The sequence below is a fragment of the Panthera pardus genome, unplaced genomic scaffold (assembly GCF_024362965.1).
Source record: "Panthera pardus isolate Hobbes unplaced genomic scaffold, ASM2436296v1 HiC_scaffold_17, whole genome shotgun sequence".
Taxonomy (NCBI): domain Eukaryota; kingdom Metazoa; phylum Chordata; class Mammalia; order Carnivora; family Felidae; genus Panthera; species Panthera pardus.
This window is the reverse complement of record NW_026526732.1, coordinates 73,018,630-73,045,589: the sequence shown is the minus strand read 5'-3', so window position 1 is coordinate 73,045,589 and position 26,960 is coordinate 73,018,630. Positions and strand designations below refer to the sequence as shown.

At 37.7% G+C, this 26,960-nt stretch overlaps 1 protein-coding gene and 1 non-coding gene across 8 annotated transcripts in view; both read left to right on the top strand.

Annotated features, from left to right (window-relative positions):
- The window catches only part of CFAP206 (cilia and flagella associated protein 206), a 43,749-nt gene extending 16,912 nt beyond the window's left edge, over positions 1-26,837 (top strand). For 6 of the 7 annotated variants that reach the window (XM_019442814.2, XM_019442810.2, XM_019442811.2 and 3 more), the window contains 6 exons: positions 8,145-8,264; positions 9,633-9,831; positions 12,029-12,169; positions 15,244-15,437; positions 18,792-18,935; positions 26,380-26,837. In XM_019442814.2, coding sequence (XP_019298359.1) covers positions 8,145-8,264; positions 9,633-9,831; positions 12,029-12,169; positions 15,244-15,437; positions 18,792-18,935; positions 26,380-26,610 — 1,029 coding nt within the window. In that variant the 3' untranslated portion in view covers positions 26,611-26,837. The remainder of the gene's footprint in view (positions 1-8,144; positions 8,265-9,632; positions 9,832-12,028; positions 12,170-15,243; positions 15,438-18,791; positions 18,936-26,379) is intronic. The other variant, XM_019442815.2, reaches the window with a different exon arrangement.
- LOC128777840 (U6 spliceosomal RNA) lies at positions 12,410-12,516 on the top strand. The gene has a single exon (XR_008423158.1). It is a non-coding gene; the product is annotated as a U6 spliceosomal RNA (small nuclear RNA).
- Positions 26,838-26,960: the final 123 nt, after the last annotated feature.

Sequence of the window (26,960 nt, the reverse complement as noted above, 5' to 3'; positions counted from 1 at the left end):
AATGGCTCTGATTTTATTTCTGGAGGAGAACAAACTGAAGAGCTCTTATTTTTCTAGACAGTATCTCAGGTCTAAGCCCTTTGCTGCTTACTCTATTGAGAAAGTTAACTTTCTGGTCTCCCCACTCTTTGTGACTGTTTTATGCTAACTTTAGTCAGGGTCAGAATGAGTTCTCTTAATCATCTGACTCTTTTTGGCTTAGTCGGTGTTTTTGTTGTTTTGTTTTTAAATATCCAATCTTCTCCCATCAATCTACCTGAGTTACAGTTAAGGTTGCTTGTTATAGAATGGATATAGGTTAATCGGTATTATCTCTGGGTTATAAAATATGTCAGTTTATGTTGAGCTGAGAATTTTTCCTATCTATGAAATCTGTGAATATTCTTTTCTAAAGTCACATTATTTGAAAGGATGTATTAATATAACTTTTTGAACGTTTGAATTTGATTTTAAACTTTTTTTTTTTTGCCAATATTACATAAAGTTTATGTAAACATTCATTTAAAAAATTTAATTATAGCCTGGGTAAGGTAATGAGTTATTTTATTTTCTGTTAGGATTTTATCTGCTTCAGGAAACAAATTCAGATATTCTTCTTTTTTACATTTCTTTAACGTTTATTTATTTTTGAGAGACAGAGAGAGAGACAGTGTGAGTTGGGGAGGGGCAGAGAGAGAGGGAGACACAGAATCTGAAGCAGAAGCAGGTTCCAGGCTTCGAGCTGTCAGCACAGAGCCTGTTGCAAGGCTTGAACTCACGGCGGCGAGATTATGACTGGAGCTGAAGTCGGACACTTAACTGACTGAGCCACCCAGGCACCGCAACAAATTCAGATATTCTGAAAGAGACGAGGGAGGGGTGATCACAGTCTTGTTGGCTGTCTTAGCTGAAGGAACAGAATTCCATCCTCTGTGGGGCTCTGAAGTGCAAGGCAGTCACCAGAGAAAGCCACTCATTGTTATGGTGCAAGTAAATGCTGCATTTCACATGTAACATTCGTAAAATGTGTGAGTCAAGACTTTAGTAGATTTCTTCTCCCTAAGCTATGTTCACAGAGCCTATTCACAGAGTAGACAACATTAGACTTCTTGATTTTTTCCTGATAATGCCAGTAAAAAAAAAAAAAAATCAGGTAGGTGGAATTTATGTTTGTTTTAGACTTGTTGAAAATGTCCATGGAACAAATTATGAGGAATTTATTAATTAAAAGGGACTGGGTGGCTTTTAAAGGAAGGGGTTAAAAATTAAAAGGGACTGGGTGGCTTTTAAAAGGAAGGGGTACCTGGGTGGCTCAGTCAGTTGAGCGTACAACTCTTGATTTCAGCTCAGGTCATGATTCCAGGGTTGTGGGATTTAGCAGCATGTCTGGCTCCACATTGAGTGTGGAGCCTGCTTGAGATTTTCTCTCTCTATCCCTCTGCCCCTTCTCTGCTCGAGAGCAGATGCTGTCCACTCGAGATGCTGTCTCTTATAAAAAAAAACAAACAAAGAAAAGAGTGGGGAAGAAGCATGCTGGCATCATATGCTTTTCCAAAGCAGTTTTTTGACTCATTATGAACACAAATTTAAAAAAAAAATTTTTTTAACGTTTATTTATTTTTGAGACAGAGCATGAACAGGGGAGGGGCAGAGAGAAAGGGAGACACAGAATGTGAAACAGGCTCCAGGCTCTGAGCTGTCAGCACAGAGCCCAACGCGGGGCTCGAACTCACGGACCGGGAGATCGTGACCTGAGCCGAAGTCGGACGCGTAACCAACCGAGCCACCCAGGCGCTCCTGAACAAAAAGTTTTAAAAAAGAGATAGCATTCCTAGAGGACAAATTTTATTATTATTTTTTTCACCAACAGTCTCATGAGAAATATGTTTAAGTGTTAGGATGCTGTCAACTTCATGGTGTCAGATACAAGTGTTTCACAATGCAAAATTTATCTTTGGCAACCAGAGCTCTTGTTTTCCTGAAGTGAGAGACCCTTTTCATTTATTTCAGGAAAATACCTGCCAAATAGCTAAGGCTCAAAAGTCATAGTTTGTCAGTCAGTTGCTCTTTCAAGTAAAAATCATGTTCTGCGGGGAGAAAAGATGGTAGTTCAGCTCAAAATTCAATCAGTAAATGTTTTCCTCGAGAGAACTATGCATTTTAATATCCAGCAGATGTGTTTTATATGTACTTTCCATCCCATCTTACTGATTGTTAAAAAGCTTGTACTTATGGATCAAGATTTAGTAAAATTAATACTTTTTACTGCATCATCAAAGATATTCTTCTTAAAAATTTCTTAAAATGTTTGTTTTTGAGTGTGTGTGCGCGCGCGCGCGCGCGCAAGAGTGGGGGAGGGGCAGAGAGAGAGGAAGATCTAGAATCAGAAGCAGGCTCCAGGCTCTGAGCTCTCAGCACAGAGCCCAAGGCGGGCTTGAACTTTACAAGCTGCCATGAGATCATGACCTGAGGCAAAGTGGGTCACTTAACCAACTGAGACACCCAGGTGCCCTGTGCATTGTCAAAGATATTCTTAAGTGAAACTGGCTTTTTAAATTGAAATATAATTGACACATAACATATATTGGTTTCAGTTTTACAACATAGTGATTTACAACATACACATAGTGTATGTGTATATTGCAAATTGACTACCACAATAAGTAACATCCTTCACCACACAGAGTTACAAAACCTTTTTTCTTGTGATGAGAAGTTTTAAGATTTACTCTCTACAACTTTCAAACATCTGATACAGTATTATTAGCTATAGTCACCATATTGTTACATTATATCCCCGGGACTTGTTTATCTTACCAGTAAGTTTGTACTTTCTAATCTCCTTCACCCATTTCACCCACGGCCCACCCCCTGCCTATGGTAACTACTAGTCTGTTCTCTGTATTTAAAAAATTGCTTTTTATTTTTATTTTTGTAGATCCCACCTATAAGATCATACAATATTTGTCTTTCTCTCTCTGACTTATATCACTTAGCATAATGCCCTCAAGGTCCATCCATGTTGTCACAACGGGCAGGGTTTCCCTCTTTTTTTTTTTGTGACTGAATAATATTCCAGTGTGTGTGTGTGCGTGTGTGCGTGTGTGTGCGCGTGTGTGTGCGCGTGTGTGTCTGGGTCTGTGTGTGTACACACACCCATATGTATATGCCATATTTTCTTTATCTGTTCATTCATCAATGGTCACTTAGGTTGCTTCCATGTCTTGACTATTGTAAATAATGCTGCAATGAACATGGGGGTGCCTATGTCCTTTGGACATATACTGAGAAGTGGAATTGCTAGATCGATCATATGGTAGTTTAATTTTTTTTTTTGCATTTTTTAAGTTTATTTATTTATTTTTAAATTAATTAATTTTTAAATTTACATCCAAGTTAGTTAGCATGATTTCAGGAGTAAATTCCTTAATGTCCCTTACCCATTTAGCCCATCCCCCCTCCCCAAACCCCTCTAGCAACCCTCTGTTTGTTTTCTATATTTAAGAGTCTGTTAGGTTCAGTCCCCCTCTCTGTTTTTATATTAATTTTACTTCCATTATGTTCATTGTTTTGAACGTTTTGTATCTTAAAGTCCTCATATGAGTGAAGTCATATGATATTTGTCTTTCTCTGACTGACTAATTTCGCTTAGCATAATACCCTCCAGTTCTGTCCAGATAGTTGCAAATGGCTTTTTGATTGCTGAATAATACTCCATTGTACATATATACCACATTTTCTTTATCCATTCATCCATCGATGGACATTTGGGCTCTTTCCATACTTTGGCTATTGTCGATAGTGCTGCTATAAACATTGGGGTGCATGTGCCCCTTCGAAACAGCACACCTGTATCTCTTGAATAAATACCTAGTAGTGAAATTGCTAGGTTGTAGGGTAGTTCTATTTTTAATTTTTTGAGGAACTTCTATACTGTTTTCCAGAGTGGCAGCACCAGTTTGCATTCCTACCAGCCCTAACACCATTTATGAAACTAAGGCAGACTAAACTGTTAACTTCCTAGTAAGATAAAATCACAGATCCACCAGCAGTGCAAAAGAGATCTTCTTTCTCCGCATCCTCACCAACATCTGTTGTTGCCTGAGTTGTTAATGTTAGCCATTCTGACAGGTGTAAGGTGTTATCTCACTGTGATTTTGATTTGTATTTCCCTGATGATGAGTGATGTTGAGCATTTTTTCATGTGTCGGTTGGCCATCTGGATGTCTTCTTTGGAGAAGTGTCTATTCATGTCTTTTGCCCATTTCTTCACTGGATTATTTGTTTTTTGGGTGTTGAGTTTGATGAGTTCTTTATAGATTTTGGATACAAACCCTTTATCTGATATGTCATTTGCAAATATCTTCTCCCATTCCATTGATTGCCTTTTAGTTCTGCTGATTGTTTCCTTTGCTGTGCAGAAGCGTTTTATTTTATTGAGGTCCCAGTAGTTGATTTTTGCTTTTGTCTCCCTTGCCTCCGGAGACGTGTTGAGTAAGAAGTTGCTGCAGACAAGATCAAAAAGGTTTTTGCCTGCTTTCTCCTCGAGGATTTTGATGGCTTCCTGTCTTACATTTAGGTCTTATTTTGAGTTTATTTTTGTGTATGGTGAAGAAAGTGGTCCAGGTTCATTCTTCTGCATGTCGCTGTCCAGTTAGCCCAGCACCACTTGCTCAAGAGACTGTCTTTCTTCCATTGGATATTCTTTTCTGCTTTGTCAAAGATTAGTTGGCCATATGTTTGTGGGTCCATTTCTGGGTTCTCTATTCTGTTCCACTGATCTGAGTGTCTGTTCTTGTGCCAGTACCATACTGTCTTGATGATTACAGCTTTATAATACAGTTTGAGGTCTGGGATTGTGATGCCTCCTGCTTTGGTTTTCTTTTTCAAGATTGCTTTGGCTATTCGGTGTCTTTTCTGGTTCCATACAAATTTTAGGATTATTTGTTCTAGCTCTGTGAAGAGTGCTGGTGTTTTTTGATAGGGGTTACAGTGGTAGTTCTATTTTCAATTTTTTGAAGAATCTTCATACCATTTTTCATAGTGGCTGCACCAATTTATTTTCCCCACCAACAGTGCATGAGGGTTTGCTTTTCTCCACATCTTTGCTGACACTTGTTACCACTTGTCTTTTGATACTGATAGGTGTGAGGTGATCCCTCATTGTGGTTTTAATTTGCCTTTCCCTGATGGTAAGTGATGTCAAGCATTTTTCCATGTACCTGTTGGCTATTTGTATGTCTTCTTTGGAAAAATGTTATTTGGATCCTCTGGCCATTTGTTAATTGGATTGTTCGGGTTTTGTTGTTCTTGTTGTTGCTGCTGCTGTTTTTGCTGTTTATTTATAGGAGTTCTTTGTATACTTTGGATGTTAACCTCTTATCAGATATATGACTTGCAAATATTTTATCCCATTCAGCAAGTTGCCTTTCTATTTTGTTGATGGTTTCCTTTGCTGTATAGAAGCTTTTTGGTTTGTTATAGACTCACTTGTTTACTTTTGTTCTTGTTTCTTTTGCTTCTGGTGTCAAATCAAAAAAATATCATCAAGACTGATGTCAAGAGGCTTACTGCTCCATGTTTTCTTCTAGAAATTTCAGGATTTCAGGTCTTAGATTCATGTCTTTAATCCAATATGACTTGATTTTCTGTATGTTTCATTCTTTTGCACGTTGCTGTCCAGTTTTCCCAGCACCATTTATTCAAGAGACTGTCCTTTCCACATTGTATATTATTGCTTTCTTTGTCATAAATTAGTTGACCGTATATGATGGGTTTATTTCTGGGCTCTGTATTCTGTTGATCTATGTGTCTGTTTCTATGCCACTAACATACTGTTTTGATTACTATAGCTTTGCAGTATAGTTTGAAATTAGGAAGCATGATGCCTCCAGCTTTGTTCTTTTCTCAAGCTTGCTTGGGTACATGGGGGTCTTTTATGGCTCCATACAAGTTAGAGGATTGTTTTTCTATTTCTTTGAAAAATGCCACTGGAATTTTTAACGTTTATTTATTTTGAGACAGAGAGAGACAGAGCATGAACGGGGGAGGGGCAGAGAGAGAGGGAGACACAGAACCGGAAGCAGGCTCCAGGCTCTGAGCCATCAGCCCAGAGCCCGATGCGGGGCTCGAACTCACGGAACGTGAGATTGTGACCTGAGCCGAAGTCGGTCACCCAACCGACTGAGCCACCCAGGCGCCCCATCCACTGGAATTTTTATAGGAATTGCACTGAATCTATAGATGGATTTGGGTAGTATGGACACTTTAACAATATTAACTCTTCCTGTCCATGAATACAGACTGTCTTTCTATTTATTTGTGAGGACCATTTTACACTAAAACTTCCACATAGTTGTCAACAAGTTCTTTTTGATAAAATGTTAACAGAGTGATTGTTTTAGGTCATAATCAGGAAAAATCAAGTATTTCTGTATGCCTACTCTGTTGGTGTCCTCTGAAAGCATAGCTCTGGGGAGGAAGTCTAGAGTATTTTCAATTATAGATTTAATGAAGTCATGTATTGAATGTAACTTTTACTTTGGAGAGCATATTATTTCTGTTTCTTGTTGCTGTTGCACAAATCTGAAGAGACTTTAGGGACCCCATTTTCATATTTTATTTTTATTTTTAAGTTTATTTATTTTGAGAGACAGAGACAGCATGAGTGGGGAGGGTCAGACAGTGAGAGAGAGAGAGAGAGAGAGAGAGAGAGAGTGAGAATCTCAAGTAGGCTCCATGCTGTCAGCGTAGAACCCAACGTGGGGCTCGAACTCATGAAACTGTGAGATCATGACCTGAGACGAAACCGAGAGTCAGACACTTAACTGAGTGAGCCACCCAGACACCCCTCATATTTGATTTCTAAAACAAAACTAACAAACAAGGGGGAAAACTCTATGAGGTAGGCAAGGGACCTATTAGATGGGATAGATAGGATTACATGGAGCATGTAGCAAGGGGAAGGAGATGCTTAAAGAAAAGTAAAGGTAAAATTAAAACAGGATGCATGTTAAGATCTGTGAATAAAATATTTAATTAGTTGAAATACAATAATATTTGATATTTTAAAAGAAGTAATATTTTTGTCAATTAAAAATAGTCTAGTAGGGGTGCCTGGGTGGCTCATTCTGGTGGTCTGACTCTTGATTTCTGCTCTGCTCCTGATCTCACGTTCAGTGAGATTGAGCCCCGCTTCTCGCTCTGTGCTGACAGCATGGAGCTGGCTTGGGATTCTCTCTCTTCCTCCCTCTCTCTGCCCCTCCTTTGCTCGTGTGTGCACAATGCACTCTCTCTCTCTCTGTCTCTCTCTCAAAATAAATAAACTTAAAAAAATAGTCTAGTAAAGCATATACTTAGGCTCATATTTGAAGACTCAAATAAATTTTTTTTTCCTCCAAGTAACTGTCACTCTTTTACAATGTACTGATAAACCCATACCACCGCTATTTCTGGTCACATCTTAGACAGTACAATATAATGGGTAAGAGCTGGGTTCTGGGCTCCGTTGGTCTGGGATAGAACCATGATTCCACCCTTTATTAGCTGTGTATCCTTGGGCACTTTACTTACCTGTCTACATCTTAGTTTTCTTATTTATACTTACGTCCTTTTTGTACTTATAAGTATTTACTATGATGCTTAGCACATAGAATAAATGTTAGTAATTATTTCAGATTCAGCATTTAATACCTTATTTTCAGATTACTATTGTCATATCAGAAATACATTGTTTTTCTTTCAGTGATGTGATTTTTAAGATGTTCTGCATTCTTGGATGTAATTTAAAAAAATCTTGGTATCAAAATTGTTTTCAGAGGAACACCTCATTAATTTTATCATTAAGGAGTGGGAAAATAACAGCTGAACAAAGTTGTGTCGTAGGATCCCCTTCTCAGGAATGCAGTTATACTGCCTGTCAAAGAATACCTTGAGAAAAAGAATACTTTTGGGAAAAAATTATAGCTATTGTATTTCAAAAGATTCATCTATCCAACAAATATTTCTGGAGTGCCGTTGGCACACCAGCACTGTTCTTGGTTTGCAGATACCATGGAGAATAGAATTTCTGCTCCCGTTGTGCTTAGGAGCAGGTAGGGCTTAAAACACATGAATTTTTTAGTGACGTTATAAAAATATTAATGCAAATTATGTTGTTTTCACAGTCAGATATAATTACCTGTGCTCAAGAAGTAGAAATGATGATAAAGCAGTTAGGAGCCCAACTGGAACAATTAAAAATGACCGTAAAATCAAAGACTGCTGTCCCAACATCACAAGTCTTTGTAAGTATTTGCCATCAACTTTGACCTTGCTTAAGAGTGAATATACCTTTGAGTCCTATACAATCGAATCATAAGTAATCATAATTATAGTTAATCACTAAAAATATAATATTGGTTTTTGTACAAGTTGATCCTGTTCTTTATGGTTGTTTTGTAATAACCGTGTAAGTTGGATGCAGGACTTCCCTCTGCAGGCAGTTGCTACTAAAGGAAACGCGGGTATATATTATGATAGCCATAATACCAGCACGGGCTGTGGCAACAAAACGAATCTGTAATGCAGTGTTGAGAACACATTCACAGTGGCTGGTTAGAGATTGCCTTCAGCCAAGGGGTGATGTGACTTGTGTCCTTTATGAAGAGACAGAGGATAATCCCTGTGTTTACCAGGCCTGCACTTACACTGACTTTCTGATTATCTGTACCATCTTAGGGGCAAATCTGGTAGCCCAAAGGAGGTGTAGGGTGCACGTGCAATGTTTTATAGAGCATTTTGAGGCCTTGACAATTTTGTGTAACCATTCCCAATGTTAGGTTTTAAAAGCCAAGAAACAAAAGGCTAAGTTGTTTTACCTATGAGTAGGGCCTAATTAGTTTCTGTATATGTTTATTCAATAAGTCAGTGACCTTTAGTATGAATAAAAAACATTTTATCTCATGGCACCTGGTGGCTCAGTAGGTTAAATATCCGACTCTTGATTTCTGCTCAGGCCATGATCTCCTGGTTCATAGATTTGAGCCCCGTGTCGGGCTCTGTGCTGACAATGTGGAGCCTGCTTGGGATTCTCTCTCTCTCCCTCTCTCTCTGCCCCTCCCCCAATCTCCCTCCCTCTCTCTCTCTCTCTCTCTCTCAGCCTCTCCCCAAAATAAATAATATAAACATTAAAAAAAGTTTTTATCTCACTGATCTAAAATCTTTAACTTGCAGCTCACAAGATATGCCTCAAGATATATCTGTAGACTTTCAGGTTCTTTTAATCGTGATTGAACCAGATTAATCTAATAGTAATGAGTCATATTTAGCTTTTTTACAAAAAGAAGATATTTTCCTCTTGGCTTTTTGAGGTCAAGCATCCATAAATCTTTCTTAGGTGATCGATGTGTTTGGCTTTTTGGGTGGGGGGGGGGGGTAAATTAACTTTATGACAATCACACCAACATGAATAGTTTGAAATAAAATACAAGTTTTTTTTCTCATAATTTATGAATCCTATTGCTATGTAGATTTTATTGTTTAACTTCACAAGACTTTGACTTGTCTTCAGAAGAATTTCTTTACTAACACAAATTTGTTTTTGTTTTTAAGAGCACAGTGATTTGTAATTCTATTAAACAGTTACATTTTAAACATTCTTTTCTCTTCTTCAGCCCATCTTCATTGCACTTTCCAATCTGTGGACTAGCTTCCAGGATGAAACTGTTTTGATTAGTGTCCTCAGTAATTTGACAACTCACCTTGAGCCATTCTTGGGTGCTCATGAACTCCTCTTTCCTGAGAAAGTAATGCAGAATCTTCTTGATGGGCTGACTGTGAAGACTGATGTGTGTAGGATGAAGGAACACATGGGTAATAGAAACCATCCTTGACTTCCTCTTCCTCTTAAAAGTGCCTCTAGAATAAAGGCACTCTTTTAAAATTTTCACGCTTGGGGCACCTGGCTGGGTCAGTCAGTGGAGCATCCAACGCTTGATCTTGGGGTCATGAGTTAGAGCCCCATGTTGAGCATAAAGTTTGTTTTTAAAAAAAGTAAAATTTTCATGCTCTATCCTTTTGATAAGGTATTAAACATCTTTCTTGATTAAAAGAGTACTAATGTTCATTATGAAAAGTGCAGGAAACAGAAAATATGTAAGCTAAGTACCTTACTATCCAGTAATAAGCATTCTTTTGTAAAAAAAAAATTAATGTTTATTTATTTATTTTGAGACAGAGAGCAAGTGGGGAGGGGAAGAGAGAGAATCCCAAGCAGGTTCCACACTATAAGTGCAGAGCCCAATGCAGGACTCGATCTCACAGACCATGAGATCGTGATCTGAGCCAAGGTCATGATCTGAGCCGAAATCAAGAGTCGGCTGCTTAACCTACTGAGCCACCCAGGTGCCCCCAATAATAAGCATTCTTAATGTTATTGTCAGGGTTTTGGTTAGCAATGATTTTCCTTGCTTATGTGTTTCTGTTGTAGTCTTAGTGATCTTATTATTGATTTATAGTAGGAGAAGATATTAATGTTTGCCATATTTAGACCTCTATTTCTTTAGCATGTCATTTGCCATATATCTACCTCAGATTCAGGCTGAAATTTATAAATCAATGAAATTTATCCCTGTAAAATTGAGCTTATTTTAGACCCTTTAAGAGATGCACTGATTCTTATAAGAAGGCTGTCTTTATCAACAAACTACTTTTTACTTTTTTGGTATCTTTTGTCTTAAAGACAATGGGAAGTTCTTGAGAAATGCCAAAATAGAGTCTGGGCATTGTTGCCTAAAAAGAAAGTTTTTTCCAGAAAATGAGATTTGATAATTTACTCTCTAAATTTCTTTTACAAATTCAAATTTTGTATAAGTGGAAAATAAAAATGAAGTTGTAATTTCCATTCTTCAACTACTGGACTTAAAAAATAAACTTGAAAACTAAATTAGAAAGACTGAAAAGCATCCTTCCAGGTAAAGTTTTTCCTACTTATTTTATTGTATTAAAACAACATATCTACACAAATACCAAGTGAAATTAAAAAGTTAAAGTCACTTAGGGGCGCCTGGGTGACTCAGTTGTTTAAGTGTCTGACTTCGGCTCAGGTAATGGTCTCACAGTTCGTGGGTTTGGGCCCCGCATCTGGCTCTGTGCTGACAACTCAGAGCTTGGAGCCTGCTTTGAATTCTGTAACTCCCTCTCCCTCTGCCCCTTCCTGGCTCGTGCTCTCATCTCTCAAAAATAAATAAATGTTAAAAAAAAATTTAAAAAAAGGTTAAAGTCACTTCAGCAGTAAATATTAAACTACTTCAACAGTAGATTTTAAACTCACCATTATTGGCAAGACAGTTTACTTCTTGGAGTTAAACATGTCACTTTCCACTATATGTCACAACTTTTTATTCACCAGAACACTATTTATCATGTTACTGCTCCAGTGAATTGGGAGACCGAATGTTCTTCTAAAAGAATTTAATTAACACTTGCCACATCTCCTCTCTGTTTTGAGGCTTTCAGGCATATCAGGAAAAAAGAAGGAAGGTTTATTTTCCCCAAAGTATGCATTTACTTCTAGTTGTAGTCACAAGGGCATTTGTGGTATTGCTGTTTTGATGTAGAGCCAGACCCAGAAGTATAGTAGGATTGCCAAAGCTAAGAACCTTTGGGATCAGTGTTTTACAAATATGTGTTTTTGTTTGTGTAAAAAATGTGGACTATTTGTTTATCACATGTAAATAAGTAAGCCAGCCACCATTAGGAAGGATTTTTAAAAGTGTAAAGAACAAAGATTGTGCACCTTGTTATCAAAATTAAATTACTAAGAGAGATTTCCTTGAAGCTTTCTGCTCAGAACATTCTCAGCTGTTTCAGGAAACAATAGTCCTAGAATAGGAGCATCACATTTAAAGAATTTGCCCACCTAGTGTATTATGAAGAGCCATACAGTCTTGAATGAAGTTGATTTCTCTCTATTTTAGTCACACAACAGCCAGTCTTTTCTGCATATTTTCTTGGATTGTTTACTCTTCTCCTTGACTGAAGTTTTTCTTGTCCTCCTCTTTTATTTTAGAAGATAGAGTACGTCCGGTGGATTTCAGAAAACAAGAATGGCTTTTCCCAGAAACAACGGCCAATTTTGATAAATTGTTAATTCAGTATCGAGGATTTTGTGCTTATACATTTGCTACAACAGATGGTCTTCTTCTTCCAGGTATATTGTGGGAAATGATATTGCTTTGACTTCCCATTTTTTCTTTAAATAAAGCCGTCCTTGTCACTTACTTATTCATTTTTTTTTCACTTATCATTTTTTAAAACTTTATGGGATCTGACGGTGAACTAGGAAAGGAGCCACAAAGATGATCCAGACCAAAATCTTCATTTTTGAAGTGCTCACAGAATAATCCGGTGGACTGACATAAACAAGAATTACACACAAATGATAAGTGAGGTGCTCCCTTCGGCAGCACATATACTAAAATCAGAGCAATACAGAGAAGATCAGCATGGCCCCTGCGCAAGGATGACATGCAAATTCATGAAGCTTCCACATTTAGAAACGAAAACAAATAAGTGATAGAATGTGTATATAATGAAATCTGGATGCTACATTATCATAAAAGAGGGATGACTCATATGGCCAATGAGGGACTCCAGAAATTCACATGGCGTTACTAAAATAGATCATCTTCCAAAGTAATTAGTTGAAAGAGCAACACTAATTTGGCTGATTATGTTTATTAAAAAAATACTCTGTTGCTTTATGGTTGTGTTCTATTAACATAGATCAGGATTTCTGTATAAGTCAGATCCACCTAAGGAAATGGCCAATATTTTATCAAGTAAAATCTCTCTGTGTATATTACTAGAGCTTCTCCCCTAACAAAGAGTAAGTCAGAAATTGAGGTGAAATAAATTATTATCCAAAAAGTGCTGTGTGAATTGGAAATAAAAAGTCAGCTAGGGCTAGAATGAAAACAGTTGGACAAAATTATTTCTGATTTACCTTACACCATTAACCTCTTTTTTCCTTTTCTTCTTTCTTTGTCATTTCTTTTGTTATATTTCGTAGTTGGATATTACTTTTTTTATTAGAAAGAATTATAGGAACTACATACAGGCTAGAGAACATGCATACTGACTTTTTTTTAAGTTTATTTTTGAGAGAGAGAAAGAGAATGCGTGTGAGGGGAGGGGCAGAGAGAGAAGGTGAGAGGGAGAATTCTAAACAGGCTCTTGTATTGTCAGCACAGAGCCCAATGCAGGGCTCGAACTCACGAGCTGTGAGATCATGACCTGAGCCAAAACCAAGAATTGGACTCTTCAACTGACTGAGCCACCAAGATGCCCCTGACTCATTTTTTATGGTATTAGATTTTTCATAATGGAAGTAAGAGGTTTACCATAGGGAGCTGAGAGAATAGTATTCTGAGGCCCCATGAGGGTCAGTGATACTGGTGGGGGTGGGGGGGTAACAATCAAAAGCCGTGAAGAAATAAGAAGTGATGGAATATAGATGGTTTCTTTCTTTCCTTCTCTTCTCTTCTTTTCTCTTTTCCTTTTCTTTCCCCTTCCTTCCTTCTTTCCTTCTTCCTTCCTTCTTCCCTTCCTTCCTTCCTTCCTTCCATCCATCCATGCATCCATCCATGCATCATCCATCCATCCATCCATCACAAATAAGAAAGGAAGGGAGTCACAAGAGACACAAACGCAAAGAACCATAGCTGTAGGGTGATGACAGAGGTAGCATGATATAATTGAAAAAGCTATGGGCTAAGGTTCAGGAGAGCCTGGCTTCTAGTCCAGGAGGTCTGTTTGGCCCCTTCAAGCTTCCACTATCTGGGATTCTAATAAAGAGAGAGAAATAGGAAAGTAGAAGAGCTTGTGGGGCTATGGGTTTCAGAATCCTCTCTCAATAAGCTAGCCCTGACTACTTTGTTCACTACATTATTTCTGTTTGCTACATTATTTTCTGGGCAGCAGCAAACTGCACTAACTCAGAGGAATTCTGTAGGACTTTTCCCCTTCCATTCAGGACTCCAGACCACATGACTTAAATCCCAAGGTTTACTAACTAGTTAGGATCCTTTTCAATGACTACACCGGTTTTATTGTCAATCACTTTCCCTTGCCTACTCAAGCCTCACTGGCTTTCTTGTTATTCTTGAACATCTCAAGCCCATTTTCACCTCAGAGCCTTTATGCTTGCTATTTATTCCCTCTACTTGGAAAACTGTCTATCCCCCAGATAGCTACATACCTTGCTCCTTCATTTTATTTAGCATTCCTAGATCACCCAATTTAAAATATCAACCACACCCTTCTTCCTTTTATTATGTGTTTAACAAGCTTATTTATTTTTTTTGAGGGTGGGGGGGAATGAATCTTAAGCAGGCTCCACACCCAGCACGGAACCCAATGCGGGACTCAATCTCATGACCTGAGATCGTGACTTGAGCTGAAATCAAGAATCGGACACTTAACTGGCCAGGTGCCCCTTGGCTTTATTTTTAACCTTTTTTTGCAGTACTCTCTGGCCTATGGTATATTTGTTGATTTGTTGAGAGCAGCAATTTTGTTTTTATTTCCTTAGTGCCAGGAATAGGGCCAATAAATTTTGTTGAACAAATGAAAAAATAAATAAGGCAGTACTATTGTTTCATATATAATTCCCACCAACTATGTGGATATTTAATAACCCTTATTTTTGTAGTATCTGTTCACAGTGGGAAATACTTTCTAACATAGAGACTTGTATTTTGGGGGTGCCTGGTTGGCTTGGTCGATGGAGCATGCAGCTCTTGATCTTGGGGTCATGAGTTTGAGCCCCATGTTGGGTGTAGAGATTACTTAAAAGTAAAAATCTTAAAAAAAAAAAAAAGGAAACGGATTTTGGGTAAGTTGTCCCATTTTTGTAGTTTTTATAGAATTATTTTTAAAACAATGCTTATAGTAGTTAGTTTAAAGGAGATTTGAAACTACGAGATGACTACGTGCCTTCCCATAAAAGATTTTCAAACATTTTAGATCTGTATAGTAAAATAATTTTTACATAAAACCATTCGTTAAAATTAATTTAATATGAATTTCACATAAAATAGAATTTAACAAAATGTATAATTTAAAATTGCTAATTTTAGCATTTTAACAAAATGAAAACATGTTAAATATGCATAAATCATATGTTAAATATGCAGTATGTAGGGGATGATTCTATGGATATATTATAAACATAGAATCACTTACTATTTTATATCTCATTCATTTCCTTTTCTTAATTTTCAGGAAATCCAGCAATTGGAATTTTGAAATATAAAGAAAAGTATTACACTTTTAATACCAGAGATGCTGCATATTTATTTGCAGAAAGTCCTGAAAATTATATTGATTTAATTAAGGAAAAAGCAAAAAAAAATGCAGAATTAATTCAGCTACTGGAACTTCATCAACAGTTCGAAACCCTCATTCCATATTCTCAGGTAAGCAGAGTCAGTATTTTAAGAATTTATGACATTTAAAAGTATAGTTAATTAGAAAGTTATACATTGTTGTTCCAAAGTCCAAACAGAGACTGGATCAGAAGAGGGCCTTTAATGCTATTGGAAAGAGATTCACCCCGAAGAAGGAAACTAATGAAATCCACAAAGAATAATGAAAACAAGACAAGGAGTCAAATTGATAAATTAGACTGGAAAAATCTGGAAGGGAAAGACTACGTTTAGATAAATAACTGAGTCTGTAGGATTTCCTTATCTAAAATTAAAGAACTTAGCACAGATAACACAGGTGATAACTTAGAGTTGTAAGATAATACTTTCTGATATATTTTATTACCTGATAGGGTAAGCTCTTTCCTTTGCCTTGTATTTTTTCAAAATTGTCTTAGTCATGCATGGTAGTTTTCCTAATAAATTTGCTAAGTTTCCCCCAAAATCTTACTGAGATTTTAACTGGAAATGAATTAAAATAATAAAAGAATTTTTATGTTTATTATATTAGGTTGTCCCATTCATAGTACCATTTAGTTTTTTTTAATAATTACTAGTTTCATTAATTATATCTTAATAAAGCTTAATGGTTTTAGTTCTATTTTCTACTGTGCCCACTTCTAAAACTGTATGTGATCCCAGCAGTGGCTGGTGATGCTAATATTAATACATGGTTTTCCCCCTCAGTATGATGACCCCTCCATTGAGTTAACAATTCTCATATGGAATGGGTTTGTTTCTAGGCTTTTAATTGTGTTCCACTGGCTTGTGCTCTCCCAGTTTTGTATTTCATTCTGTTTTTTTAAAGCTTATTTATTTATTTTGAGAAAGAGAGAGAGCGAGTACAGGCAGGGAAGGGGCAGAGAAAGAGGGAGAGGGAGAAAGAATCCCAAGCAGGCTCCACACTGCTAGCGCAGAACCCCATATATGGGGTTTGAACCCATGAACTTAATATGGGAGGTGTATTTTGGGAGGGGAAAACCTAACATCACTCATTCCTAAGTCAAATGCCCCTCTCCAATTTTCACAATTGGTAGCCTATGTGAATACTTTGACCTGAGCCGAAACCAGGAGTTAGACGCTCAACCGACTGAGCCACCCAGGCACCCCTCTGTTTTTCATTCTTTTTGTGATGTCTTCTCATGAATGAAAGTTTTTCATTTTAATATGTCATTTATTAATCTTTTCTTCACGTCTCAAATTTTGTCTTGTTTAAGAAATCTTCATGTATCTTAGATCATAAAAATATTCTCCTATATTGTTTTGTAAAAAAATATGGATTTTGGATTTGCCTTTCACACCTGACTCTTTAATTGACTTGGATTTGATTTTTGTGTCTATTGGGAGGTGAAGATCCAATTTTAATTTTTTTTCTATTTGAGTAATGAATTTTCCCAGACCATTTGTTCAGTACTCTTTCCTTTCTCCATATCTATAGTGTCTTATATGCACAGGCTTAATTTTTAATCTCTCTATTCTATTCAGTTCAATTTTTAAAAAATTCCTGTATCTATATCTTACTATAGCTTTATAGTAGGTTTTGATACCTAGTAGAGTGAGTTCTCCCACCCTTTCCTCTCTAAAGGATCTTGGCTATACTTGAGTCTTTACTTTCCATATAAATTTGAGAATTTATATTGTCAGGTTCCATAAAAAACCTTGAAGGAATTATGAATTTGCATGTCTATAGACAAGAATTATTTGACCATGCCACCACTTATTTATAACTTACAGAGTTGTAAGATACTTCAAAGACAGTGAAAGGTTAGAATCAGATCATCAGAAATGTATGCTATATGTAGATAATGCATAGTTTTCCATTAAACAATTTTCCCCTATATTTTGGGTCTTGTTTTTTTCCTTTCTTTCTGTGTATTTAATTCCCAGCTCTTCTTCAGTGACCTTAAGTACCTATGGAAGTGAGTTTTCTCCCTTCATATTTCAAAGCTGTAGTTCTTATAATTATTTACTTGCCATTTACTTGTACTGTGTAATATTGCTAATCATCTTGCAACATGTTTTTATCTACCCAACTATATCACAACATCGTTCTGAAGGCAAAAAAAAATTATATCTTATGTTAGGTGGTAGGCAATCAGTAATTATCTCCTGTTTGATTTGAGTAAGAAGTTAATCTTACATGGCATATGTATATATATATGTGTGTGTGTGTGTGTGTGTGTGTGTGTGTGTGTGTGTGTGTATGTATATGTACATATGTACATATGTATATGTAATCTTACATGGCATATATATGTGTGTATGTATATGTATATACATATATATACACACACATATACACATATATGTGTATATATCTACACATATACATATATATACACATACATACAATGAAATATTACTCAGGCATAACAAAGAATGAAACCTTGCCATTTGTAACAACATGGATGGATCAAGAGGATGTAATGCCAAGTGAAATAAGGCAGTCAGAGAAAGACAAATACCATATGATTTCATTCATATGTGGAGTTTAAGAAACAAAAGCAAATGGGCAAAGAGATAAAGATACAAAAAAACCAGACTGTTAAATACAGAGAACAAACTTGTGGTTGTTAGAGGAGAGGTAGGTGAGGAGATGGGTGAAATAGGTGAAGGGAATTAAGAGTCCACTTATCGTGATGAGTACAGAGTAATGTATAGAATTGTTGAATCACTATATTATACACCTGAAACTAATATAACACTGGGTTAGTTACACTGGAATTAAAAAAAAAGTTAATCTGTCCCTCCTGTGCACTATGATCTGAGTTCCTTAAACCTCTACCACCCTCTCCAGCAACTTCATATATAGCACAATCATATCTTATTTAGCCTGGAATTAATATTTAATATTTTAATAGTGAGCTTGTGGGTATCCCAGCAGAAAATCAAAATATCCAACTAAAACAAAACCAAGTGTATGCATAGTTTGGGGTTTAGATATATCCTAAAGATGTTTTGATACTTTAAACAAATGTGATTCATATTTAACATTTAATGGCTATTTTAAACTTCAGTCAGTTTTCAACAAAGTATTCATGTATGCTACCGATTGTGAAAATTGGAGAGGGGCATTTGACTTGAATGAGTGATGTTAGGTTTTCCCCTCCCAAAATATACCTCCCATATTAAGTTCACAAAGTCAGGTACAAAGAAAGCCATAATGCCCAGGAAAATTATCACATTTAGTTCACTACTATTAGCTTATTTTCTCTGCTGTCTTTATGAGTATATTCCATGTTGAAAAATTCTTATTTTTCTAATCTTTTTGTCAGTTTATTTTTAGTTATCTCTAAATAATGCTGCTTTTTAATAAATACTAATTACAGAACTTCATTTCTTTAGATGAAAGATGTTGACAAACATCATATAAAACCAATTACAAAGTGTGAAAGTAGCACACAAACAGATACGCACATATTGCCACCAACGATTGTGAGATCATATGAGTGGAATGAATGGGAATTGAGAAGAAAAGCTATAAAATTGGTTTGTAACAATATTTTCTAAAATTATTTATAGGTTGGGGAATTTGTTTTCTTCAGCTAAGACAGCAGAAGAGATGATATTTTGTACATGTGTTACATTCAGCCACAAATTAAAGCAGAATTAGTCCCAAAAGTTACAGGTCCAGGGCACAGGACCAAAAGGGATTGTTTTGGTACGAGCAGGGTGGGTCTCTCAAGGGTAGTTGTTGTGATAAGATGGCAATAGATGTTCTAGATTCATTGAATCAATTTCTAGAAAATAGGCATGCTGTCCAACAATTTCTACCAGCGTCCCTGTCCTCTAGCTTTCCTTGTTTCTGCTCCTGTGGCTTCCATGGGTGTACACACTGGCCATTTACTTGGAACTCTGCCTCATCTTTCTTCTTTCTCGCTTCAGCCTGTGTATTTGCTTCTCCCTCCACTTGGCCCTCATGGTGTGGGAGTTTCCAGGAAGATGGTGCTAAAGCTGAGAGCTATAGGTTAGGGAACTTTAATGTGTTGTTAGTCATAGAGTGGGTAATTTAAATTACTTGTATAAACTAGTGGGATGTATACAGAGTTCTTTGCATATAATTTGCCAGCTTTACATTGTAAGATTGTCTTCTAATTTTAAGCACATACGGAAGCATGAAACTATTCTCAAATTATACCATCCAGTGACTAGAACAATGGTAGTTGCTCTCTCTTTCTTTCTATATCCATCTATTGTTGTAATCTATGAGATTTAGAGCACTTTCAGCTTCCTCTAATCATTTAAAGTATATCTTTGTCTTTTGTAGTCTTTTTTTTTTTTTTTTGAGGAGCAGAATGTTAACCTCTCTTGTGTCCCCTCTTACGTCAGCATGTTCTCTATAGGCACTGAGCTCTCTTGTCCTTCTAATTCTCAGTCACCTTAATCATAAGAGGTGCCTGCCCTCAAAGCTTGGCTTTGGAAATCTCATCCCTGTGTGACTCAGTGGAATTCTTCCCTCTCACCCTTTTTACAGTACCTTGTCATTTTAGACAATAAGTATTTAGAGTACGAAGGAAATAAACTTTTATATCTATAGCCTTTTCTTAGTATATTTTATCCATCTCTTTAACTGAAATCAGGTATGGGAGTAAATGAAGACTACCCAAATCAGAACAGAGGCTATTTATTCAAAGTTTTCTATAGCAAGGGAGTCAACCATCATCACTGGCCATTGGCAGGAACTCCAAAGCAGGCAGGGAAAGTGGGAAAGCCTTATAGTGAAAAAAAGAGGAAGGCTTCAAGCATGCTCTGACTGGAGATTGTTGACATGGGGAAAATGGAAGCAGGCTAACTCAAAGTTGGGACTCTTATGTGAATGGTTTGGTGGGCATAGTTGGCTTTCTCTGGTTGGTCCTCAGTTGGGGGACCAAGGTGGGGGGGGTAGCAAAAAAATAGGGAAGCTGGCCAAGTCCTGTCTGTTCCAGGCTTATAGCTACAGCTATAGAGGTTGTGGAACTGAGTTCTATTGTCATACAAGGTCTAGCTTTTGGCAGTTTGTATATTCAGTGTCTCATAGGCTTTTCACCAATCATGGCATTTCTCTTGCCACCCTTTGTGATGGCAGCTTTTCAGTCCCTTAATTTCCTGGGATGAGGAAAGATCAGCTTCCTGGTATGTCTTCCAGATCCTCGTTCCATTAGCATTCCTATCAGTTACTCTTCTGTAGTACATGAAGCTCCATCCCCAATGTTCTTTTGTGTTATCTACTAAACTCACTTGAGCCCATCAGATACCTATGGGTAACACAGATATTACACACTTGTTCTTCAGAAACTAATTGTCTAGCAAGTGACACTGATACACTAAAAATATCTCAATACCTCTTGGTAAGTGGTAGAATAGAAGTGAAATAAAAAATGAACCCTGGTGACATTTTAAGTTGGTCTGAGGTATAAATAGGCAAAGGAGAAGAGGGGAATGATGGTTGGATGGATATGAGAGGTAGAGGTGCCAGCATAGGTCTGGACTGGAAATGTTAAAAGAATGGCATATTCCGTGGGGCTGCACTGCATACCGACTGAACTCTTCTTCTCATTCTTCAACCTCCACTTAATTCTGAGGCTCACCTTAGACCTAATTCTCCTCTGGAATCACATCACGTCAAATGCTGGCTCCCTATATATGACCAGTACAATGTGCTGGTAAGACAAAACTGAGTGTATTGCTTAAAGCTATAGGAGGAATCAGCACCTCAGCAGAGCCTAGGCAGTGTCTTGAGGGGGAAGAGCAAGGTCAGAATGTATTGAGAATGTGAAGTTTGGGGGAAGGTAGGTCTTTCAAAGCCAAGAGTAGGTCAGGGGATGGGATGAGGGCTTGAATTAGATTAGGTAAAGATCATGAAAAAGCAGCCCAGCACTGATGGGAAGAATCTGTGTGTTGGTACTTACTACTGAAGGTGTGTCTTTTGGGATGTTCTGTAGTGAACAATCAAGTTATCTGCTTTGGTAAGAGTCTCTTGGAATGATCAAATTATGCTAATGAAGATGTCCAAATAGAAAAGTCATACTAATGTAGACAATAAACTCAGTGTGGAGGAAGTAGTTTTGGTTCTCAGTCATCCACGGTGTCTCAAAATCTGGAATATTTCCTCTCCTTCCAGGTCTCTACCTTTTTTTTGTATTTTATTTTATTTTATTTTATTTTATTTTATTTTATTTTATTTTTATTTTTATTTATTTATTTATAATATAATATATTCTCAAATTGGTTTCCATACAAACCCAGTGCCCAGGTGCCCTCCTCAATTCCCATCACCCACTTTCCCCTCTCCCCCCACACCCCCATCAACCCTCAGTTTGTTCTCCTATTTAAGAGTCTCTTATGGTTTGCCTCCCTCCCTCTCTGTAACTTTTTCTTCCCCTTCCCCTCCCCCATGGTCTTCTGTTAAGTTTCTCGAGATCCACATGAGTGAAAACATATGGTATCTGTCTTTCTCTGACTGACTTATTTCACTTAGCATAATACCCTCCAGTTTCATCCACATTGCTGCAAATGGCCAGATTCCATTCTTTCTCATTGCCAAGTAGTATTCCATTGTATACATAAACCACATCTTCTTTATCCATTTGTCAGTTGATGGACATTTAGGTTCTTCCCATAATTTTGCTACTGTTGAAAGTGCTGCTATGAACATTGGGGTACAAGTGCCCCTATGCATCAGCACTCCTGATTTCATTTGTTTCCATATATTTTTAAATTTCTTATGTAATGGCCTGGTTGACCCATTCATTCTTTAGTAGGGTGTTCTTTAACCTCCATGCTTTTGGAGGTTTTCTAGATTTATTCCTGTGGTTAATTTCAAGTTTCATAGCATTGAGATCTGAAAGTGTGCATGGTATGATCTCAATTCTTTTATATCTATTGAGGGCTGTTTTGTGACCCAGTATGTGATCTATCTTGGAGGATGTTCCATGTGCACTCGAGAAGAAAGTATAGCTTTGGGATGCAGAGTTCTAAATATATCTGTCAAGTCCATCTGGTCCAGTGGATCATTCAGGGCCATTGTTTCTTTACTGATTCTCTGTCTAGATGATCTATCCATTGTTGTCAGTGGAGTATTAAAGTCCCCTGCAATTACCACATTCTTATCAATAAGGTTGCTTATGTTTGTGATTAATCATTTTATACAGTTGGGTACTCTTGAATTTGGTGCATAGGCATTTATAATTGTTAGCTCTTCCTGATGGATAGACCCTGTAATTATTATATAATGCCCTTCTTCATCTCTTGTTATGGCCTTTAATTTAAAGTCTAGTCTGTATGATGTAAGTATGGCTCCTCCAGCTTTCTTTTGACTTCCAATTGCATGATAGGTAGTTCTCCATCCCCTCACTTTCAATCTGAAGATGTCCTCGGGTCTAAAATGAGTCTCTTTAGACAGCAAATGGATGGGTCTTGGTTTTTTTAATCCATTCTGATACCCTATGTCTTTTGATCGGAGCACTTAGTCCATTTACATTCAGTGTTGTTATTAAAAGATACGGGTTTAGAGTCGTTGTGTTATCTGTAGATTTCATGCTTGTAGTGATGTCTCTGGTACTTTGTGGTCCTTGCAACATTTTACTCACAGAATCTCCCTTAGGATCTCTTGTAGGGCTGGTTTAGTGGTGATGAATTCCTTCAGGTTTTGTTTGTTTTGGAAAATCTTTATCTCTCCTTCTATTCTCAGTGACAGGCTTGCTGGATAAAGGATTCTCGGCTGCATATTTTTCCTGTTCATCACGTTGAAGATTTCCTGCCATTCCTTTCTGGCACGCCAAGTTTCAGTAGATAGGTCTGCTACTACCCTTATGTGTCTACCTTTGTATGTTAAGTCCTGTTTATCCCTAGCTGCTTTCAGAATTCTCTTTATCCTTGTATTTTGCCAGTTTCACTATGATATGCTGTACAGAAGATCGATTCAAGTTATGTGTGAAAGGAGTTCTCTGTGCCTCTTGGATTTCAATGCCCGTTTCCTTCCCCAGATTGGGGAAGTTCTCAGCTATGATTTGTTCAAGTACACCTTCAGCCCCTTTCTCTCTCTCTCTTTCTTCTGGATTCTTATGATACGGATATTGTTCCCTTTGATTGAATCATGTAGTTCACTAATTCCCCCACGTGATCCTGGATTTTTTTTTTTATCTCTTTTTTCTCAGCTTCTTCTTTTCCCATAATTATATCTTCTAATTCACCTATTCTCTCCTCTGCCTCTTCAATCCTCGCTGTGACTGCCTCCATTATGTTTTGTACCTAATTTATAGCATTTTTTAACTCATCATGACTATTTTTAGTTCCTTGATCTCTGCAGCAATAGATTCTCTGCTGTCTTCTATGCTTTTTCCAAGCCCAACGATTAATTTTATGACTGTTATTCTAAATTCTTGTTCAGTTATGTTGCTTTTATCTGTTTTGATCCATTCTTTAGTGTCACTTCTTCCTGGAATTTCTTTTGAGGAGAATTCTTCCGTATCATCATTTTGGCTAGTTTTTTGTCCCTTATGAATTTTAAAAGCTTGTTATATGCTCTGCATTGTGAGCACTGCTATATTAAAGGGGGGGGTCATACACTGTCCAGGGCCTGGCTCTTCAGGAGATGTTTTTTGGAGTGTGTTACTTGTTCTCTGTTGTGACTTTGGTTATTTTATTTCCCTATTCGTAATGATGTTTTGGACTCTCCATCAGGTGTGCTTTGATTTGTTCCTTGAAGTAGCCCTGGAAAAGAAAACAAACAAACAAACAGGAAACAAAAATACGCAAACACACAAATAAAACAAACAGAAACAAAAAACTAAAAACAATCCAAAAATAAAATACTAGGAACACCAGCTACAAATAAAGAACAGGGTGGAGGCGGTACTGATTGAAGAACACATACAAAGAGAGAAATGACAGGGGTGGGCGTTGGGGGGGAGAAAAAATAAACATTGACCAGGCAGAGAGACTAAAAGGCTTAATCCAGAGAGAGAGAGAGAGGAAAATAAGGAAGGATGTGGGGAAAAAGAAACAAAGATAATGTTACCCAGACAGAGAAACTAGAAGACATGATTCTTCCAGAGAGAGAGAAAGGAAAGTAAATGAGGTGTAGAACACGTATCTAGAGAATGGATTAAATATGTCTGTTTAAACAAACCAATAACCAGAATAGCCAGCCTAGAGGAGGGAAGAGATAAGAAGGAGAAATGGAAGGGAGAATATATCTAACTAACAAGAATTATCCTAGGATTAATCCAAGCAATGCAGCAGTGCTAGTCTGGAGGAGGGGGCCGACTGCCTCCAAAGCGTCTATCCCTCTCCAGTAGATATGCAGTTACCCAGTAGATATGCATGGTTTGGTGTAGGCTGGTCCCGCCCCTCCACTGTGGTTTCCATGGTGGGATCTCTGAGGCCTCACCTTGGTGGTGGTGGGGAGAAAGATGACGACCCCCCCCCCCCCAGTCTCTTCTCCACAACCCGGTGTCCCAAATCACTCCTTTGGAGCCATCCTCACTGGCCGCAGCCGCAAATGAGGCTATCTGTCTGGCTCCACTGACTCCCGTCCCAGGCTCTTGGCTGGGATTTAAATCCCTGCTCCATGTGCCCTGGTACTGGGGAAGCGCCTCTCTATCTAGGCCCCATATGTGGTCCTGGCTGGTTTTGTCCTGTGCTGAAGTACTTCAGGGGAGAGGACCGGTTTCTCCTGCTGTGGACTGTGCCCTAATCTACCACTGAACCCAGAGATGGCTCCCCTCCTCCCCAGGTGCATGAACCAGGCAGCCTGCCCCAGTCTGAAGAAAGCCCCGCAGTTAGAGATGGGATCCTTCTCCATCCTGGTCCGAGGGTTTTCTCTTGTCCAGATATAGTCCTATGCTTCCCTAGCCACTCTTTCTCTTCCTTTTGGCTCTCTGCAGAAGGGGATCCCTCCCCTCCATGCCTATGAGGACTGTTTTATCTCCCCCCATTTGCAATCACCCACCCATGGCCCTTCAGTTTGTCCCTGTTTCTCCCCGGTAGACTCAGTCTCTTTTTCTCCAAGATTCTTGAGGTTCAAAGTCCTTTGGCTTCAGCCCTTCTTTGAGAGATGCGAGAGGTCCAGATCCCCCTACTTCTCTGCCATGTTGGACCCATTTACGCTATGCCGGTCTCTACCTTTTTAAGTGACAGGCTTTTATGCTTCTGAGTTCTTTTCTTGGACTTCTTTGTTACTTCAGTAACTCCTAGTCTCCTTTTTTGTTTGCTTGTTTTTTAAAGTTTATTTATTTTGACAGAGAAAGAATGAGTGGGGCAGGGGCAGAGAGAGAGAGGGAGAGAATCCCAAGCAGGCTCCACACTCACGCAGAGCCCGATATGGGGCTCAATCTCAGGGACTGTGATATCGCAACCTGAGCCAGAATCAAGAGTCGGATGCTCAACTGACTGAGCAACCCAGGCACCCCACTCCTTGTCTCCTTTCAGTAAAACTCCTCTTTGCGTCCCAGCCTGAGTAATCTGTTTAACTTCATGTTTATTAGTAATCCATAAAAAGAGCAAGCAAGATGTAGAATAATGTAAAATATAACCTGAAGACATCAGAACTTTTTATATTAAAAGTCTTGGGTGAAGCCCATTTAAAAAAGAAACGAAATCTTAAATTTTTGTCTTTTAAAAAAATAAACCGAGTATGGTGGAAAAATCCAAGTTGTATAAATCTCAAAATATAATAATGAAGGAATTAAAAGATTATATTAACAAATAATTGGGCTCACTGTTAAGTGTGATCTGTATGTTCTTTCTTTGGGTCTGTTTTCAACATTTTATGTATTTTCTCACTTCTTGGCAAAGGATATTTATTATGTTCTAGTTTTTCTAATGTTTTAATGTTTTGTAGAAAAATGCTGTGTTGTAGGGCTAATTTCTTTGTGGACTGAGAAGAAAGATTCGGCCAAATTATTTGTTCTTTAGAGATGGGTTAATTCCTGTGTATTCTCTTTCCTCTTAGGCCAATTTGCGTCGGAAGGTTACTCACTCAGTACAAACTGACCTTAGTCACATGAGAAGAGAAAATTGTTCACAGGTGTACCCACCAAAGGATGCCAGCACGCAGTCTATGAGAGAAAGCAGCACCCGAGTGCCCAGGCCCCAGATTTACATAGCTGGTCTTCGTGGGGGACAGGGTAAAATCACATATGGGGTCAAGGTGAACTTAACTAGAGCTGTTGATGAGACCTAGTTAAAGACTGTATTTTTAAAGTAGATATCACCAAGTTATGAACAGTGGCAAATATTGACAAATATCTTTGCATCAATGGAAATTACTAAATTTTGTGAATCTAGCACATTCATTGGTTGTGTGAATGTTTTCTGGATTCTGTCAAACTGCTACAAAAAACTAAAAGTTGTTCTCTGGAGCACATTTTTCATTCTATTAAAATTGAAAAATAAAACTCTGTCCACTCAGCTTCTATTTGTTAGAAAAAGTTTGGCAGCATTAAAGGCTGAAATTATGATGTATTTAGATATTAATATATTTAGAAGATTATGACTAAGATAGCTTATTTATATCTAAAATCATTTTTAATG